Below are 19,712 nucleotides of genomic sequence, written 5' to 3' on the forward strand. Positions count from 1 at the left end.
CTAGCACAGGTGGGTCAAGGCAGCCACTGGCCGGATGCTACTGGTCCTACACCTCTGGGGTGAGATCTGCACAGCGCGGAGGGGAGCCTATAGCCCCATGGCCTATGGATCTAGGCCAGGGGTTGGCCCCCTTTCTGAAGCAGTGTGCCGAGTCTTCATTTATTCACTCTAATTTAGGGTTTTGCATGCCAGTAATGAGAATCCATGTGACCCATACTGAGCTGCACCCCTCACTGCCCCAGGCTGCAGCCAGAGGGCCATAGCTGGGGGCAGCTGCAGAGCCCCAGACCGGTGTCCGGGAGCCAGGCTGGCGGCCAGTACCCCAGGCCAGCAGCAGGGCCTCCCGGACCAGTGGCCACGAGCCAGGGCTGGCAGCGGGCTGAGCAGGGCCAGCGGCCAGGACCCTGGCTAGCAGATGGCCAGCAGCCGGTACCCCAAGCCAGCAGCAGAGTCCCCTGGACCAGTGGCCGGGACTGGTAGCGGGTGAGCAGATAGAAGCCCAGACTGGCACCGGAGCCCCCCGGACCGGTGGCCGGGACCTGGGCCCAGCAACAGGCTGAACAGGGTGGGTGGCCGGAACCCCAGCTGGCAGGGGGCCAGCATGCCAGGCCAGTCGTGGAGCCCCCGTGACCGGTGGCCGTGAGCCGGACAGTGTGAGTGCCACGGAAAATGAGCTCATGGGCCATAGGTTGCCTAGGTTCCCACATGAGCTGGCTCCAGGCTGGCAGCTGTGAGCAACACAGGCCACACCCGAGACCTGTTTAACAGGCTGCCGAGGCAGAGCCAAGCCCCTGGCCATGGTGCTGGAACAGCTTGGAGCTGCTGGAACAAGGCAGGCAGCTGGAGAGGAGAGCCCCTGGCCCCTGCATGGGGCAGAGCTAGGACATACAGCGGAGTCCCATGGAAATCCAAGAGGGCCGCCCCTGCCTGGGGAAGGGAAACACTGTCTGGAGCTGGGCAGCACCTGCCAGGCCTGGAGCAGGGGCTCGAACTAGGGCAGGTGCCCAGACCTGAACTGAAGAAACTTTTAGAGCAGGAGGAAACATTTTCTTAAAGGGCAGGTGGGAGGCTCCAGGGGACACAAGGAGCAGCAGGGTGAGGGCTGGGTAGCTCCAGGGGGGCTCCCAGCTTCCTGTTTTCACCCCCATAACTGATCAGAGCCAGAGGCACAAGAGTCACCTGCTGGGGGGGGGCGGCCATCCAAACAGCCACCACTGAGGACGGAGGTAGCTGCAGCAGCAAAGGAAGTCCAAGCACCATATGCTGCTGGGGCTAATCTGGGGGGGGGGGGGGGGCGGCAGCTATCAGTGACAGGTGCACAGAGATTTAAAGCCTTTTAGTTTAAATTAGTTCTGCCCATGGCAGCCTTCCTGGCCTTCAGGGGATGGATTTGCAATTACAGGCACCTCCAGCTGCCACTCTAACCCTAGTGGGTCAGGGCAGCTGGGAGCTGGAGGCTCTGAACTATTGACTGACACCCGAGGTGACAGAATAGGCTGTTCGTTCCCCCCCCAAATCTCCATTAACACCAGTTTCGCACAGATCAGCAGGCCGCCGGAGAAAGCAGGTTGCCCCAGACAGGCGGACACGCTGGAGCAGTCACCGAGTGCTTTATTTCCCTCAACCCCGTGAGGCTCCACCCCTCTGCACGTGAGGGCCTGAGACAGGATTAAGCAGGCAGAGGCCAGAACCAAGAGACCGGTGGTTTATTGTTAAACATTTGCCATGAACCGTGGTGGGGAGCAGCTGTCCTGGGCACGGCCATGGGGCTAACGCCTGCTGGACGGAGGCTCTGGAGGGCATTGGGTTCACTGAACACAAAAACCCTTCTTCCATCTTCAAACGGGAGGTGCAACATCCAACCAGCCAGGGATGGGTGGGAGAGTGCCGAGAAGCTGCTAAGGCACTTAAAGGGCTACAAACCTCCAGAGTTCACTGCCCCCCAGCCCCGGTGCTTAGAGAGGAACGGACAGAATAGAGCTTTGGCTGGAGCAGGTTCTCCCCAGGCTCTAGCTGCGAGTGCATCTATGGCTGGAGGCCCGTGGACACGTTCAGTGGTGGAATTTCTTGCTCGGGTCGTTGGCGTGATCCAGAAGCAGCTGGCATGGTGTGAACTGGTTTCCGTAGACGGCCTCATACTTCCGCAGCTTGTCCACCAGCTGCTTGGCTCCAACGGAGTCTGCGTATCTGAAAGGGCCTGCACAGAACACGGGGCTAAGTCAGTAGGGGGGGACTGTGCGAGAGGGCACCACTCGAGAGCCTGCAGGAGAGCTGTGCCCAACCCGGGAGACAGGCAAACACACTGGACTCAAGCCTCCCGTCTGTGTGCAGAGGAAACACCCCTGGATTTCAGGCTGAGCTCTGCTGTGTATGGGGGAGCAGGCTCCCCAGGTACAGGCCAGGAGAGAATTCAGGCCTTGCTCCGGCTCAGCACAGCAATCCTGCCCACACAGAGCACAGTGAGGTTGGCTGAGCGGCTGGCGAGGGGCTAGGCAGCAGCAGGGGAAGGCAAGCCCCTGCATCCTGCGCTGCCTGGCTGACTAGGCAGTTCCAGGGGTGGTGGTGTGGGCCCCCCCTCAGACGATTATGTGCAATGGTGCCAGCAGAAATGGATGTAAAAGCTGCTGCCACTGTTACTTTTAGGACAATCCCAGCTGTGCTCAGGGGCCTCTTAATGTTTGCAATCAAGGCCAGGGACACTTTCAAGGAGCAAACTGCTGCACACTGGAGCCAACTGTCCAGCTGTGCTCAGCTGTGACACCCAGCTGGAAGGGAAGCAAAGACACCTGCTGCCAGCACTTGACCCCACTGACAGGGAGGGTCTTCGCTGTGTGCAGAGCAGACCTGGACTCTCACGCCCAGCTACATCAGCCACCTCACCGCTGAGCTGCGGGGGCCCCCAAGGCCAGGGGACGTACCCTAGGATTTAACGGGTGGGGTAGTGTTTGAACCGCATGAGCCAGGGGGAATAGCTAGACTGGGCCATAGGCTGTGGGCCAAGCCCAGCTGCTTCTGGAATTCCATATTAACAGCAGCTGCAGGCTCACCCCCAGACACACCCTGTGTTTACAGGCGACAGCATGGGACTGCAGAGCTTGGCCCTCGGGGCAGTTTAAGTGATATGACAGAAGTCCCTTGTATCTGCAGCCGTGACCGAGAACCTGAGCTCTGGGTTCGGGAGCCCCCTGCCCAGCCCCAGCCCCAGCCCGCTTCGGGAGGTGCAGCGTGATGGTATTCTAGCCAACTATGCTGAGCCGGCGAGCCACGCTGCCCCACGCCCCGCTGGACACTCGCCACGCACACGCCGCGTCCATGGCGACTTCTCGGAAGACTAGTTCAGTGCTCAAGCGAGGGGCTTGTAGACCACACGCTCCATGCACAGCTTCGCTCTCAAGAGTGCCGGACTCCGCTCCCTGGAGGGTGAATGCAGACGGGTACCACGTTCAACTCACTCGTGACTCGGGTCCTGGCTACACTCCAGTCTTGGCCGGCGTAGCTATGCTGGCAGAGCCCCCTAGTGGAGACCGCGGAGGAGTTCTCTGGCCAGTATAGCTACGCCACCTCCCTGAAGGGCGCTAAGCGGACAAACACTCTTCCGTGGGCAGCTGCTTCCAGATCAAGCTTTACTGCCAGTCCAGCTTAGTCCCGTTCCCTGCTCCGTCAGGCAGCCTCTTCCGTACGGCCGGGGGAAACCACTCACCTCCCAGACACGGCGGGAAGCCCAGGCCAAACACAGCTCCTATGTCTCCTTCCACTGGGTCACTCAGGATCCCTTCCTGCAGGCACATAGCCGCCTCGTTCACAAACCGCGTCACCAAGCGCAGCTGGATGTCCTCGTCGGAGCAGCTGGAACAGAGCGATGTTGCTCAGACCACAGAGCAGCCACTGGGCAAAGCGGGAGGGGCAGCCTGGGGCCCAGGCCTCGAGAACCAGCCAGGAGCGCCCAGGGGGTGGGGACAGGGCCAGAGGCAGCCACGGCTTGTTGAGTGGCATTAGGACCTGCCCTCTGACCGGAGGAGGCAGCAGGACCAGTCTGATACTCAGCCTGGGTCCCCAACGATAAGGCAGTGATCTGTCAGGCCCCACACTGGGGCAGCGAAAGGAGACATGTCAGGCCATACGACGGATCCGATTTCAGAGTGTAGCTGATCCTAGCTGGAGGGCCAGGGGACCATACGGATCCCCCCCTTGACTCGCACCAACAAACCCTAGGGGGGCTCTCTCCCAAGGTGCAGTACCAGTGTAGACTGTCGCACAACCCCCACCCCCCCCGAGGCAGTTGGCATTCCAAAGGAAGCCCCGCAGTGTTCTGTGCTACCAGCAGCCGCCAGTGACCCCCCAGCACCCCAGAGGTGAGGGATGGCCAATTAAACTGGAGATCAGCCAATCTCAGAGGGACCAGTGCCAGATCCCGGGGCTGCTCTGCTTGGAGGCCCAGCACAGCCCTTGTGACAGTGCCCCCAGAGGGGCTGTCCGCAGCAGGTGACAGAAGACTTGGCAGTGCTGGGAGAGGCTGGGGTGCCCCCGCTGCCCTCCCCACCCAACCCTTTTGGGTTCAGACACCATCTACTTACACCTCGAGCCTGGAGGGCACCTTGAACTGCGCCAAGATCTCATCCATGCCGGAGTTCACACTCCTGTTCTTCACGCCTTGCTGGTAAACGTAGAAACCCTTTCCTGCCTTGCGGCCTGCCGGGGAGGGGGAATGTCAGTCACTGGCTGAGCTGCCCCTCAACTGCCACTGATCCCCTGGGTTGCATACGGACTGCTAACCTGGTACGTGCTTCTCTGCCAGCACAAGCAGCAGGTACCTGTGGGATGAGAGGCTACCCCCAAGCTCAAATGGCACCTGGGAACAGCTTCCCGGTACTGCAGTGAAGGGAGGCGGCCATCTGGCTCTCAGCCCCCTGGACTCAGGGGAACAGTTCATGTACAGAGGGAAGGGGAAGGCGATCAGAGGAGGGGTGGTCAGACAGATCTGCTTGGCCTTGCCAAGAAGCAGCCAACGCTGCCAGTCTCCACTGGTCTGAGTCTTGGAGATGTTTTGGGGCAGAGGAGAGGTGGGGCGACTGGCTTCCACGGCTCTCCCAACAGCAGATCCTGCCCAGAGTTTGCATCTCATCAATGCTTAAGAGCATGGGCCTGCTGGGGTCAGGAGACGTCCCAAAATTAAGACCAGAGTGACCCAATCGCAGCCCATATCTACAATGCAGCTGTCTTCATCCTTAATACAAAGATGTAGCCCGCACGGACTACAGGTCCCAGCATGCAACACTCCTTCGTGGGCTGAGCAGCCTGCAGGGAACAGGCACCCCTGGGGCACATCTCTGAGGAACAGTGGCCTCTAGTGGCCAGCAATGGCTTTGTCACAGTTGCATCTCATGCGGCTCTAGGTCGCTCTACCATGTCAGTGGGGTGGCTGGAGCTGCAGCCCCTCCTGCCCCTGCCCAGGAGCAGCCGATCAATAACTGGTCTCATCAGGCCAGGACTTGGAAGGGCTCAAGCGCCATTCAGCAGGGAACGCTGCATCCCAGGGAACAGCTTCTGTGGGCTCGAGCACAAGCGTGAGGCGGTTGCCGGGAGCCCAGCCCAGGGACCAAGAGGGGAGGGGCTGGCACCAGACAGCCCAGCTCAAGCATTCTGGGGCCACTCACCTAAGAAGCCTTTCTCTACCATGCGCTTGAACAGCTCGACATTCCCGCCCCCAAAGCGCGGGCCAAAGGCCTTGCCGAGATCCTCTGCCACGTGTGCAGCCACGTCCACGCCCACTTCGTCGATCAGGGTGGCGGCACCCACGGGAAAGCCGAACCCTGTGGAAAGGGCATCCACTTTCTTGGGGTCAGCGCCTTCCTGCAGGGACGGAGGGGGGAAGCCCTATGAGCACCCCGGCCTGTGGATATGCAGAGCCCTGCCACACACGGGCCCCAGTGACAGTGCAGGCCTAGACCCTGCTGGTACAAAACAGCTGCTGGCCATTGGCTTAAACACCCTGCAAGGGAGCTGGGCAAATGGTGTAAGGAACCAGGAACAGCACAAGCCAAGGAGGTTTGTCAATAGCTGGGGACGGCCAGCCGCAAGGCTGCTCCCAATGGCAGCCAGGCAGAAGATTCCTTTGGGGGGGCCTCCAGGTGTCACCCAATAGCCTGGGTGGCACGGCACTGTACTTTCCTGGATCAATGGAGCACCGAGGAGCCCGTGTCCTGAACTCTGCGCCCATTGTGCTAAGATGTCTGTCCCAGCCCCAAAGAACTTATGGCCCAAGTGTAGGCTCCTAAACCTTCATAAAGACCTTTGCACTTTTGTTCCATCCAGTGATCTCCAGGCTTCACAAAGATCAGCAAGCATCCCCCTATTACACCAATGGGGAAACCGAGACAAAAGATAAACAGCTTGCCAAGGCCGTCTATCAAGGCAGTGATAGAGATGAGATTAGAACCTGCTACTCTCCCAACTCAAACTCTTGCTCCATTCAGAAGCCATTTCTGCCACTCCATTCCTCCTGCCTGTGCTAAGGACAATTCTGCCCCCTTGCTGTATAACACTATCCTTCACTAAGCTCTTCCAGCCAATGAGTTCAAAGTGCTTTGTGAGGTCTGCATTAACTCTCAACCCCGCCCTGAGCGGCAGCTATCCCTATCTGATAGGTGGGGAAGCGGCTAAGTGACTTGCTCTTTCACGTGTGAAGTTTAACAGCAGACAACACCACCGGGTCAAGGCTCAGAGGGGCTGCGGGTGGGGAAGTTCCACCACTTCTTTTCCAGGCAAATCCCTGGTTAACGTACTGGGGGGACAGCAGCTTGGGAGTTACCAAACATTCTACACAAGTTCAACTACCATGTGGCACCACCTGAGCTGCCTGTGGGCTCTAGGACACTGCTGAGCTCTGGGCCAGCCTGACTTTGTAGGGAGAAGCAGGAGAATCTCATCTACTTTAACATTTGGCAGCTTCTCTGCACCCTAGCGCTTTCCGGCAGCACACTCGATTCCAATACACACCTGGAGAACTCTGACCACTTCGGCCAGCATTGGCCCCAGACATCTGGTGGTGTAGAAACCTGGTCCATCCTGGGAGAGGCAAACGGGACAGCAAAGTAGGTTAGCGTCAGAAGCCCTGCAAGACCAAAGACTCCCTGCCTACTTAAACTGCAAGAACTGCTTCCCGAGCTAGATTTCATAGCCCTAGAATGCAGACACTGCATTGTCCAGGATTTTCAGTGCTCTATAATCAACTCCTAGAATGGTTTGTTTTGGCCTGAGTGGAAGACACAGGAATGTGGGAAGCTCCTCACACATCTGCTTCCTGCTAAGTTCCAGAGACCCCCTGGACCTGGCTGAGTCACGGGCCCAGCTCCACAGCGCTCAACAGGGGTGGAATTCACAGGTCTGGGCCGGGGGCAGGGGTGTGACCTAGCACATTAGCTGCCCCAGCGGCAGCAGGCAGGGGAAGAAGATTAACACTCACTCAGCGAAAGGGTGGAGTGCTCTGCAGAGACTAATGGTCAAGGCAGAGCATTACTTCTAAATGCAGAGAGGTCCCAGCACTGCAGGGAGTCTGGCTCAGAGTCCCAGCCCTCTACTCAAATGGACGTGGGAGTGACAAGGCCCAGGGTTTGACAAATGTATCCAACTCTTGCTAGTCCCAGACTAAGCCTACTACCCAGGTCACACCCTAGGAAAGCCACCCCTGTAATTCAAAGGAACAAGAGCGGTATTTGGATTCGAGGGCACGGTCAGTCATTTAGGAATCCCTTACCAGGTTGTCCGGGTTGGTGCTGGCACACTCAGTCTCTGGCTTCACTGCCCTCTCCCAACAGGTCATGGCACGGTTTCCTCTTCCGTGCAACTCATCCCCATCTCTCTGCCACTGCGCCGGGCTCTACCTCATCCCCTTTAGTCCAGATCTACTCCCACTTTCCTCAGCCTTGCGGCCAGGGACGTTTTTGTCCTAAGAAGCTAGAGCAGGGCCTTGCTGCCCATGGTAACCTCCTGACAGAAGCGAGCCCATCCTGCCTGCAGCTCTTGGGGCGAGGAGCGGCAGCGAGATTTTGACCCAGGCACCGGTCCCTGCTCAGGGTCCCACTTTTGGTAGCAGCCTCCAGAGAGGCATTTGATACATCTGAAGGCCCTAGCCCTCCAAGAGCAGGAAAAATGGAACACTCTTCCCCAACCTACCCAGACTGTCATGGCTGCCGCAAAGGGGGTGGCTGGGAGGGTGTGCGCCCCTCCTGTACTCTAGTTCACCCCACCCTCCACACTTGGGTTCTCCACACTAGTGAACAGCTACAGTGCATCTCAGACCTGCTGCTCTAATACCAGCCTAGTCCAGTTCCTGAGAGCCTTGACCTTTAGAAGTGGAGAAACTCAAACCTCTCCCGCACCTAGAAGCCCAAAAGACTTTCAACGCTCCTGTTTAACCTCTTGGTTCATCCACCTGCCATCTCGGGCAGTGTCAGTGGTTTCAGGACCTGCCAGGATCTCGAGCAAGAGTACTTTACCTTGACTACAATGATGATCTTCCCTTGCTTGAGGCCGACAGCTACAGCAGAGGCAACTGTGTCCTGGGAGGTCTTGTCCGTGGTGATAATTTCTAGCAGCTGCATCTTGTCCACTGGGGAGAAGTAGTGCATGCCAATCACCTGCCGGGAAGGGCATAAGGGCTTAGCATACAGAAAGCAAGGCACAGACTGGGCTTTTCAGCTCTTTGGACACAGCTCGATGGCTGACAGACACTTTTGGCATCAGGCAGACGCTCAGAGGGGGTCTCCTACCTGACAGCAATCCTGTTAACAGCTCTGAAGGGGGAATCACAAGCAGGTCTGTACTAGGGAACTGAACCAGAAGCCATTGATGGACCTATCCTCTGTACTCTAATCTCAGCTCAGCCATTGGGCAAGTTACATGACCTCTCTGCTACCTTCCCCTCTGCAAAGCAAGGCTATGTACATACCTACCTTCTCACTGGGGGAGACAGGTGAGGGGACTAATGTCTGTTCAGTGCTTTGGAAAAAGCACGACAGCAGTGGTTATAAAGAACCACCAGATGTTGAGTGAATTCCCTGTGCTGTAGACACTGTTTTCTGTAGTTGCTACAGTGATGATCTGAATTTAAATACAAAATCGGTTCCTTTCCAGACGCCAATTAGAGATAAGTACAACCCTCCCACAGGAACATCGTTTAAGTTTAGATAATTCTGTTCTGAGGCCTATTTGACTAATGCAGTCATGTAATCAAGACGTCACCTTCATGCCTACTGGAAGGTGCACTTAGCACCAACATCTGCCTAAGACAGAGGCATCTTATATGAAAGCTGCAGACTGCAACACTAATTATAGTGTGTTAATTAGTGAACTGATTTCCTATTGGTTCTCCATAAAGCATCATTACATGGGCAATTTATCCAGCAAGAGGAAGGGGGCGGAAGCTCATTTGCAAGTTTGAAGGAACAATCTGCATTTCAGATGAGCTGTTACTGTGGTAAGTATAAAGAAAAGGAGGACTTGTGGCACCTTAGAGACTAACCAATTTATTTGAGCATGAGCTTTCGTGAGCTACAGCTCACTTCATTGGATGCATAAGCTCACAAAAGTTTATGTTCAAATAAATTGGTATAAATGGTACGTGTATAAATCAGTTGGCATCCAGATACCATGGTGATGGGCACGACACGATCAGTGGTTCCCCAGTTCTGCTCTGTGGAGCAAGGGCGATCTATGGCAGTGGTCCTCGACCTTTTTTCATTTATGGACCCTCTAAAACCATAGAATCATAGAATATCAGGGTTGGAAGGGACCTCAGGAGGTCATCTAGTCCAACCCCCTCCTCAAAGCAGGACCAATCCCCAATTAAATCATCCCAGCCAGAGCTTTGTCAAGCCTGACCTTAAAAACTTCTAAGGAAGGAGATTCTACCACCTCCCTAGGTGATGCATTCCAGTGCTTCACCACCCTCCTAGCAAAGTGACTGTCACTTTGGATGGGCTATTACCAGCAGGAGAGTGAGTTTGTGTGGGGGGGGGCGGAGGGTGAGAAAACCTGGATTTGTGCTGGAAATGGCCCAACTTGATGATCACTTTAGATAAGCTATTACCAGCAGGAGAGTGGGGTGGGAGGAGGTATTGTTTCATGGTCTCTGTGTGTATATAATGTCTTCTGCAGTTTCCACGGTACGCATCCGATGAAGTGAGCTGTAGCTCACGAAAGCTCATGCTCAAATAAATTGGTTAGTCTCTAAGGTGCCACAAGTACTCCTTTTCTTTTTGCAAAAGGAAGTGCTTCTTCATGCAACCCACAGTCAACCTGTGGAACTCATTGCCCAAGATGTTGTGAATGTCAAAAGTGTAACTGAATTCAAAAAAGAACTCGATAAGTTCCTGGAGGATAGGTCCATCAATTAGCCAAGATGGTCAGGGATGCAACCCCATGCTCCAGGTGTCCCTAAGCCTCTGACTGCCAGAAGTTGGGACTGACAACAGGGGATGGATCACTCAATTACCCTGTTCTGTTCATTCCCCCTGAAGCACCTGGCATTGGTCACTGTCAGAAGACAGGATACTGGGCTAGGTGCACCTTTGGTCTGGCTCAGTGTGGCTCTTTTTATATTATGTTCTTAAATGGCCCTTTAGTATCTGGTATTTTCTCCCTGTGAGGGTACTTACACACTAAGCAAGTCACCACAGTCTTACAGTCAATCCATTTAGCTTATCAAAGTCACATTAAGGCATTTTTCCCCACCCTCAAATCAGTTTTGTGGCTCTTTTTAAACCCCTCTCTGACTTTCCAACATAGTTTTTCAAGTGTTGACACCAGAACTGGATGCAGCATTCCAGTACCTGCCTAACCAACGCACAAAAAGTCAGCTCCCCACTCCTCCCTCGCCAGTATCCCACAGGCTGGCAAAAAAAGGTAACGCAAAGCACTGCCCTTGGGAGCTCACGGTGCGTTGTTCCATATTCCAAACGTGGGATGAGCCGTCCCGCCTGCTTTCCATGACTGCCTGTCTCCAGCAGCAAACCCAGACCGGAAGACACATCCCACGGGCAGTCACAGCTCTGTCCCAAGCCGCTACCTTTGAACTGCGCGAGGGACTCTGGTACTCACCTTTTCTGGCCTTTTGCTAGCAGCAGCAATTTGACCGATTGGGAGAGCAGATGTGTTACTGGCAAAGACACAGTGAGGAGGGACCACCTAGGGAAACAAGAATAGGCCCCATAAACAACGTGTACAAGCATCACAAGCAACACTCTGTGGCAGGTAGTTTGGACTCGAGGCTTCAGCCGTCTTTTCAGGACTCCTAGTACCACTGTGCATTTCTAGCACCCTTCCCCAAAGGATCTGAAAGCTCTTTAAGACGACAGTGAATGGAGCCTCACAACACCCCATTTGACAGGATAGTTTTACAGATATGGAAACTGAAGCCAGAGATGGTCAGCAACTCCAAGTCATTGGCAAAGCCAGATCTCACTTCCAGCCCTGAGCCAGGACTGCCAACACCAGACTTCCTTCTCCAAATGCATTGCGCCTGCAATTCAATGAAACTATTCCAGTCCTGGGCCCGCAAGGCTCTGCCAACACACCCCAATCAGGTGATCAGATGCCACTGCAATGGCATCATGCAGGAACAGAGACCAGTTCCTTTAACACAAATAGAGTAATTTGCTGAAGCCCACTAGTCTGGTGCCAATGAACAACAAATGGGGAAGCAGCAAGTTTGTATGAGGTGGTAAACAAGGGATGAAGGAGCAATGGGGTAGTTGAGATGCCCCATTTGCACTTCAAACCCCCAAGAAAGAGTTAAGAGACTTTTCAGCAACTCCCAGAAGGAGGTGGAAAGCCAGACAACAGCAGGCACAATCCTGCCAAGAGAACTGGTGAGACAGGACAGGGAGACTGTTCCCTGCAGCACTCCCCTGCACAGAGGTTAGATAGTTAAGAGTAACCTCCTCCAGGCAGCATGAATGGCGTCATACAGAGCAGCCTTGGTAGGAATATGAAGAGGGTGGAGCAAGCTCTGCCGTACACGTACCACAGGCTGGTTGGAAGCTGTTTGGAGATGGGAAAACTCACCGCTTCCACCTCCTTCAGCACTTTGTGCTTGATGCTGAGGTCCTCAAACACAGCTTCAATCACCATGTCGGCCTTGTTGAAGCCCTTGTAATCCAGCTGCCCTGTCATATTACTGAGAATCATGTCCCTTTCAAAAGGGGTCAGGCTCTTTTTCTTCACTTTGTCATTCAGCCTGGAGGAGGAGGAGCTTGGTCAGAGCAGGGCCAGCGGCCTGAGGACGAGCACAAGCACAGCATACCCTGGTCATCAATCCCTCCCTCCCAGCCAGCGGGGGGCCCTTTCACACCTGCATCAAATCCAGCCCAGGACCATTGGCCTGTCTATTGGCTGTTAGAGGGATGCTGAGGGGCTGGCAAGTGCCCCCCTGATGCAAACAGCGGTGCTTGGGGGGCAAACCTAATGCTTGCGTCCTCATCCTAATGCTTGGGAGGGTGAGCATTATGTCTGTAGCCTCCAGGGGCACGTGGGAAGAGGAGGAGGAACCCAGAAACAAGGCTTTATAGCCCCTCACTCCTTAACACGCTGGGCAGCCCAGATTTGCTCCAGGGAATAGCTGAGCTCTCCCTAGCTGCACAAAGCGAAACCTCCCCTGGCAGCAGTGGGAGGGGGCTTTGGGGGCAGTGACTCAGAACAAGTACCTGCTAACTAACTCCCTCCAGAAGGCAACAGGCCTGTGGGTCACAGGGAAAGCTGATGGGGACAAGGGGACTAAGGGGGACAAGTCCATACTCCTCCCCTGCCAGTGGAGGCACATGGCGCAGCCCATATTCGGCAAAGCACCCTGTTGGGGTAGGTCAGTCTCACCCACGGTTCTCTCTGCCCCCACCTGAGAAGCCCCACCAGGGTCCTGCTACTGGCCTCTACATAGTTGTTTACATTCAGTGCTACAGCCTAGAGCCCGGGCCAGGCACAAGGAACATGTCCGGGGAAGCACGAATGCCAAGGCACGATCAGGACAGCATGTATGATGCTCGAGCAAAGCAGCCTTTTAACTCCTTTGTCCAGTCACACCCCCAGAAATAGCACTGTTCTTGCACCACGTGGGGTAGTTTACAGAAGCAAACACCCCACTCTGCCACAGTGACAGAAGATTCCCCATCACACATGGCAGGCTCCCAGGGAGTGGATGTGCCAATCATCCCTACTCAGTTTGCAAAGACAGAAGTACTTGGCACACAGGACAGGTTTCAGGGGCAGCCGTGTTAGTCTGTATCAGCAAAAAAAAATGAGGAATCCTTGTGGCTGCTTAGAGACTAACACATTGATTTGGGCACAAGCTTTCGTGGGCTTGAACCCATTTCATCAGATGCATGGAGTAAAAGATACAGGAGCCATTCTTCAACCAAAAAAAACTTCAAAAACAGACTCCAGCATGAAGCTGCAGAACTGGAATTAATTTGCAAACTAGATACCATCAGATTAGGCCTGAATAAAGACTGGGAGTGGTTGGGTCATTACAAAACCTAAACTTAATTTCCCCCATACTAATTTCCCCCTACTGTTACTCACACCTTCTTGTCAAGTGTCTGTAATGGGCCACTCTCTTACCACTTCAAAAGTTATTTCTCCTCCCTTGGTATCCTATTGTTAATTGGTTTATCTCATTAGACTGACCTAACCCTTGGTTAAGTAACCCACATCCTTTCATGTATTTATACCTGCTCCTGTATCTTTTACTTCATACATCTGATGAAGTGGCTTCTAGCCCATGAAAGCTTATGCCCAAATAAATTTGTTAGTCTCTAAGGTACCACAAGGTCTCCTCGGTTTTTTTTTGGCACAAAGGAGGCACCATCCAATCCAGCCCTGCTTCTTTGTAGCTAACATACCCTTTGAAGACCTGCTGCTGTCCCCTGCCTAGTCCTTGCAGCGTTGTGTCCTTCAGAATGGTCATCAGCCCCTTATCCACAGACACCTGGGCAATCCCAGCTCCCATCAGCCCTGCTCCCAGCACAGCAAGGTTCCTGCAGTGAAAGGGGAAAACACATTAGCAATCTGCGCTTATTTGTTAGACGCATGACAAAAAATTAACCCTCAGAGGTAAATCCTACGCTTGAGTATTGCCTGACTGGGGAGCATGCATATTGCAAGGATCTGCCTAATGCTGATGGGGTTTCTTGTCAGAAGCCGTTCCAGGTGCAGGGAACAAGAACTGCTCTGCTATTCTACACTAGAGAGAATTACCTGCAGTCTTGATTTTCTCTCCCTAAGCAAAGACACCCCCAAAAACCTCCCTGCAGAGTAATAGGAGGAAGCCTTGCAGTGATTGCTCTGAGGGCTGCTGTCCATTCAGCATCCTCCTAGTGACTGGAAGGCCCTTTGGCATTCAGCTCTCCTAAGCTGTGTATGCCAGACTGCTGCACATTTGTCCCTGCAAATTCTTTAGATGATGCCACAGTCAGTCATGTCCTCACTGTAACTACTGCCCGATACATGCCATAAGCTAAAGACACCTAGGAATCCACACAACAATCCAGAATGAGAGAGAGAGTGTGGCTCTTAAAAGAGACGAATGCCTCAGGGCTGCAGCTCCTGCAGTTATGTTACCAGCTGATTTGAGGGCTGCTCAGCAAGAGATCACTCATTCCTCCCAGCTGGGTCACGCCTTAGTGTGCAAGAATCAAACTCTTGTTTTTAAGGTCACATAGTGTATTTAATTGGTCCAACCTCCCCAGGCAACATGTCTATGCAAGATGTAGCCAGCACCCCTGGTATATTCATCCTGCGTACGACCCTTGTGGACCACGGTCCCCCACACTATTACACAATACTCCGTCACGATGCCCAACATGCCTGTGCAAAACAGAGTCTTCTCTAGCCACCATTAATGATGGCTTCTTGGAGCAGCTAGTCCTGGAACCCCAAGGGGAGAGGCAATTCTTGATTTAATTCTAAGTGGAGCACAGGATCTGACCCAAAGGGTGAATATTGCTGGACCGCTTGGTAACAGCTACCATAATGTAATTAAATTTAACACCCATGGCGGGGGGTGGGAGAAAAATACCAGAGAAACTCTCCACAATAGCAATTAACTTCAAGAAGGGGAACTATACAAAGATGAGGGTTATTACATGGAAACAAGAAGGAACAATCACAAGAATGAAATGCCTGCAAGCTGCATGGAAACGACTTAAACACACCGTAACAGGCTCAAACTAAATGTATACCCCAAATTGGAAAAAAAACCAACACCAGAGGACCAAAAAAATGCCACCATGGCTAAACAGAGCAGTTAGAGGCAAAAAGACTCCCTTTAACAATTGGAAGTCAAATCCTACTGAGGAAAATAAAAGGGAACAAACTCTGGCAAGTCAAGTGGAAAAGTATAATTAGGCAGGTCAAAAACCCCAAAAAAACCAACCAACCAACAAAAATATTGAAGTACATCAGAAGCAGGAAGCCTGCCAAACATCAATGGGGCCACTAGCTAATGAAAGTGCTAAAGGAGCACTCAGGGAAACGACCTGCAAACTGCATGGGAGTGTGAGGCTGGCAGCCAAGGTACCAGCTCATGCCAAGGCCCCCAGGCCTCACTGAACACTGACAAGTGCATCGGTGGGAACCAGTTTGGCAGAGTCTGTGCAGGACTTTTAAAATTCTTCTCCCGCTATTATGGCAGCAGGTCCTATGCGATCCCAGTGCGGCTGCTGGACTCTACACTAGTCCCAGGCGGGGCTCTACAGTCTGGCTCACCTGCGCTAGTATTGTTAAAAATATAGTTATAAGAATGTGTTTAGACTTCATGGAATGGTAATACATGCATTCTACCAATCCCATTTCCATCTGTATCCCATGTGATAAGATAATGTCTAAATTTTGCTCTGTACTATAAAAATGGTTGGGGGGAACTGACAGTCTTAACAGGGGAGAAGCATTACCAAGCAGTTTACTACAAGAGGCGTTATCCTCTCCCCCTCCAAAAAAAGGTCTACAGACACTAGACAAGCCATTGTGAACAGAGAACTTTGTTGATTGCTTCTCCCACACCACTGAGGAGGTAACCAGCACGAGCCCACATCCCATCTCAAACACTGGGGGAAGGGAATAAAAATGTCTATTAAGGAGAAATTGGTCTCTTTATGCTGTTTGGACTCTGAAGGGCAATGATTCCTCAATATGAGCAAGAGATCCCCAATCCGCTTGGCTTGGGTTAGCCCTAAAGGACATAAAAGCTTGCGTATTATAGAAGCTTCTTCTACCTTTTGAACTTAAGATTGGACCTCATTCATGTGTGTATGTTCACCTGCTTTAACTTTGTAAATAACTTTCTTTTTCCTAGTTAATAAACCTTTAGTTTGTTACAGGACTGGCTGCAAGCGTTGTCTTGGTTTGAGATCAGAGTACAAGTGACCTGGGGTAAGTGACTGGTCCTTTGGGCCTGGGAGTAACCTGTGACTATTGCTGTGATTTCTGGTCTAAGGGACCATCTATCACCAAGTCAAGCTTGCCTGGGTGGCAAGACAGACCGGAATATTCAAGGGGACTGTCTGTGGCTTGCTATTAAGGCCGTTCTAGCATCTGAGATGTTCACATTTGTTACTCAGTTGGTGAAATCTAAGTACACAACACAACCAGTTTGGGGTCCATGCCCTGTTTCTTGAGACTGCCTTGAGGCTGGCACTCACCGTTGTAAGCCACTCCAGACAACGTGACAGACAGCATCACCCCAAGGATCCTCCTCAATCCCAGAGTCTAGGGCAGGGGGTCAGCCTAAAGTTGACCCAATAGGCAGCCGGAGGCACACATTAAACAAAAGCAAGTTACAAGAATCTGTGTGCGAATTTCGTTATCTTTGTCAGAGTCAACGCAATTCAAGCAGCAGATAATCCCTGGGAAGACAAAGTTCCTAGTAGGAATGCTGGTTAACCTCAAGGCAGATCACCAGTCTGAACACATTTATATCTGACAGCAGTAACCCAGCCAAGGCTCACCTAGAAAAACATATCATCAAGTGGGGAGACTATGTGCTGGTGCGAAGTCAGACCTTCCAGAGGACACTGGAATTGCTTTTTTGCCACACAGCTGAACAGAACTGGCTTGCATGTCAGACCCTAATGGCTAGATGCATATGAATAGGTCTAAGATTCTCTTTACAGCTCTGACTACTATCTTTTAACCAGTCTGTGTTTAACTTACTTGACCTCTTGTTTTGGTGCCCCAAACTTGTTCTTCTTGCACTGCACCTGCCCATGGTAGAGGCCCATCAATGCCTTGGACTCTGCAGTCATTGCAAGTTCACCGAATTTCTGAATGAAGTGGGAAAGGAAGTCAGATGTTTTGGCCTCTGGATTTAACCGTTCCAGCATTTTTAGCATGTACAACAGGGCAAAAAAATATGATTACATTCCAGAACAGTGCAGACATTCTAGAGCTGTGCAAGCAGGCAGAGTATTGCCACCTACAGTGAGAGTACAGAATAGCCAAACCTCCAGAGGGAGAAAGGAGCAAGGGATTTCTGTGACCTCCTGAGAGCCACAGAACACTAGAGCCTCTGTGGTGACCCATCAAGTTCCAGTGGCCTCCCCCTACTTGGGGCTGCCAAAAGAACAAGCAGAAGACTGCTCTTTCAATGATATGATTTCCTGTAGTTAGCATTATCTATGGCTTCTGAAGAGCCCGTCCTCCACCCCTTGGCACAATGTTCAGAGATTATACAGCCAAAAGGAGCCACTGATAGTTTAACCTGGCCTTTTGCAGACCACAGAACTTCTCTCATTCTCATCTTTTGTCTGACAGTGCCTCCTTTGTGATGAATGAGGGTGCCTGCTGGGGACTTGATTTCAGTCTGTTTCCTCTCCTGCTTTACTCCTCCCATGTCTTCAGTTGTTGCTTTCTGCTCACTTTGTAATTCTTCCTCCATTCCCTGCACACTGCTCACAGAGGGGCATCTGCTTGTGGCTCACATACACTCGGGCTGTGTAGCCAAGTGCCAGGAGAGCAGTCCACAGGCTGCTGCCTGAGCTACTCCTGTGGCCAGCTGCATTAGGAGCTGCTCTGCCACTGGGGGATGGTATATGCTCATGGAAGGGCAGGCTCCGAATCATACTCCCTGTGGATCAGGCTCCTTCCTGCTCCCTGTGGTTCCTGGAGTAACTGGAGGATCATCCTGGGAAACACCACAATAAGGATCCTACTCTCAAAGGCTTTATGCACTTGAAGCAACAATTTACATCCCTTTGTAAACCAGTTTCTACTCTTATCTAGCAGCCTGTGTCTGCTCTGAAGTCAGTGGTTTGGAGAAGCTGGTTAGCCAGCTCCCCAGGCTTTGGTCGGAATAACCTCTCAGGCGTTATTTAATGAAACAAGGAAGCAAGAGGACAAGAAATGTCAGTCTGGTTAAACAGCAAAGCTCCTGGTGTTACTCAAGCGGAAATCCAACTCCAGGGAAATCAACACAGTGCACAATGTGGCAATGTGTAAAATTCACTGTGAAGGGCAAAAAGCCAGAGAGAAAAAAAAAAAAAAAAAAAAAAAAACTTTAAGCATATTAGAAACAGGAAGCCAGTAAGAGAATCTGCAAGTCTACCTACTCCTAGGGGGCAAAGAGGAGTAATCAAATATAAAGCTATTGCTGATAAGCGGAGTGATTTCCTCACACCACTCTTCAGAGGATGTTGGGACAATCTACCCTGGACTGCTTTTTCAGTTAAGGAACTGTCAGATCAAAGCACAAGAAGAGTTTGTTCCAGCACCATCTCACATTTAGGAGGGCTGTGTCACCAGGAACAGAAAGGTACACCCAGGAGTCCTGCGGGAAGAGAAACCTTCCAGAACAGCTACTGTGTCAGAGGACTGGAGGGTCAAAAAAGGCACAGGGGCTCCTGGGATTTAGGATATGAGCCATACTTCAGTACCAGGTACCCAGGTTGAAGTGATTACAAAAAACACTCCCAGGTAAACAGGATATGGGACTATCCAGCACGACTTCTACAAAGGAAACCCGGGTCTCACTAATCTATTAGCAAAAAGAACAGGAGTACTTGTGGTACCTTAGAGACTAAAATTTATTTGAGCACAAGCTTTCGTGGGCTAAAACCCACTTCATCGGATGCATGGAGTGATTATACAGCTCATCTTAACTGATCACTCTCGTTATAGTGGGTATGGCAACACCCATTTCTTCACGTTGTGTGTGTTATATATCTATATCTATATCTTCCTACTGTATTTTCCACTGCATGCATCCGATGAAGTGGGTTTCAGCCCACGAAAGCTTATGCTCAAACAAATGTGTTAGTCTCTAAGATGCCACAAGTCCTCCTCGTTCTTTTTGCTGATACAGACTAACACGGCTGCCACTCTGAAACTAATCTATTAAGATTTGTTGAGCATGTCCACAAAACAGAGAACTGAATAATTTGGACTTTCAAAGAGACTTTGATAGAGCTCCTCCTGAAGCTATTAAGGAAACCAAGTAGCCATGGGAAAGTGCAGGGTAAAGTTCTGACCCAGATCGAAAACTGGCTGAGACAAAGAGCAGAAGTGGCCAGTTTTCATTATGGCAAATGGGATACCCCAAGGGTCTGTACTAGGGCAGATGTTAAATATTCATGACCTGGAAAATGGGATTAACAGCGAGATGGAAAAACATGCAGATGACAAATTAAGTGGGTTAGTCAAGAATAAAGAATGACGGATGTACCCAACCT

General features: G+C 52.1%; 1 protein-coding gene across 2 annotated transcripts in view; it reads right to left on the reverse strand.

Annotated features, from left to right (window-relative positions):
- Positions 1-1,691: 1,691 nt before the first annotated feature.
- The window catches only part of HADHA (hydroxyacyl-CoA dehydrogenase trifunctional multienzyme complex subunit alpha), a 38,115-nt gene continuing 20,094 nt past the window's right edge, over positions 1,692-19,712 (reverse strand). For both annotated transcript variants that reach the window (XM_077812295.1, XM_077812296.1), the window contains 10 exons: positions 17,200-17,309; positions 13,893-14,027; positions 12,064-12,235; positions 11,098-11,184; positions 8,496-8,636; positions 6,997-7,065; positions 5,655-5,850; positions 4,575-4,689; positions 3,701-3,846; positions 1,692-2,197 (listed from right to left, as the gene is read on the reverse strand). In XM_077812295.1, the coding sequence (XP_077668421.1) occupies positions 2,052-2,197; positions 3,701-3,846; positions 4,575-4,689; positions 5,655-5,850; positions 6,997-7,065; positions 8,496-8,636; positions 11,098-11,184; positions 12,064-12,235; positions 13,893-14,027; positions 17,200-17,309 (1,317 nt within the window). In that variant the 3' untranslated portion in view covers positions 1,692-2,051. The remainder of the gene's footprint in view (positions 2,198-3,700; positions 3,847-4,574; positions 4,690-5,654; positions 5,851-6,996; positions 7,066-8,495; positions 8,637-11,097; positions 11,185-12,063; positions 12,236-13,892; positions 14,028-17,199; positions 17,310-19,712) is intronic.

The sequence above is a fragment of the Eretmochelys imbricata genome, chromosome 3 (assembly GCF_965152235.1).
Source record: "Eretmochelys imbricata isolate rEreImb1 chromosome 3, rEreImb1.hap1, whole genome shotgun sequence".
Lineage (NCBI taxonomy): Eukaryota > Metazoa > Chordata > Testudines > Cheloniidae > Eretmochelys > Eretmochelys imbricata.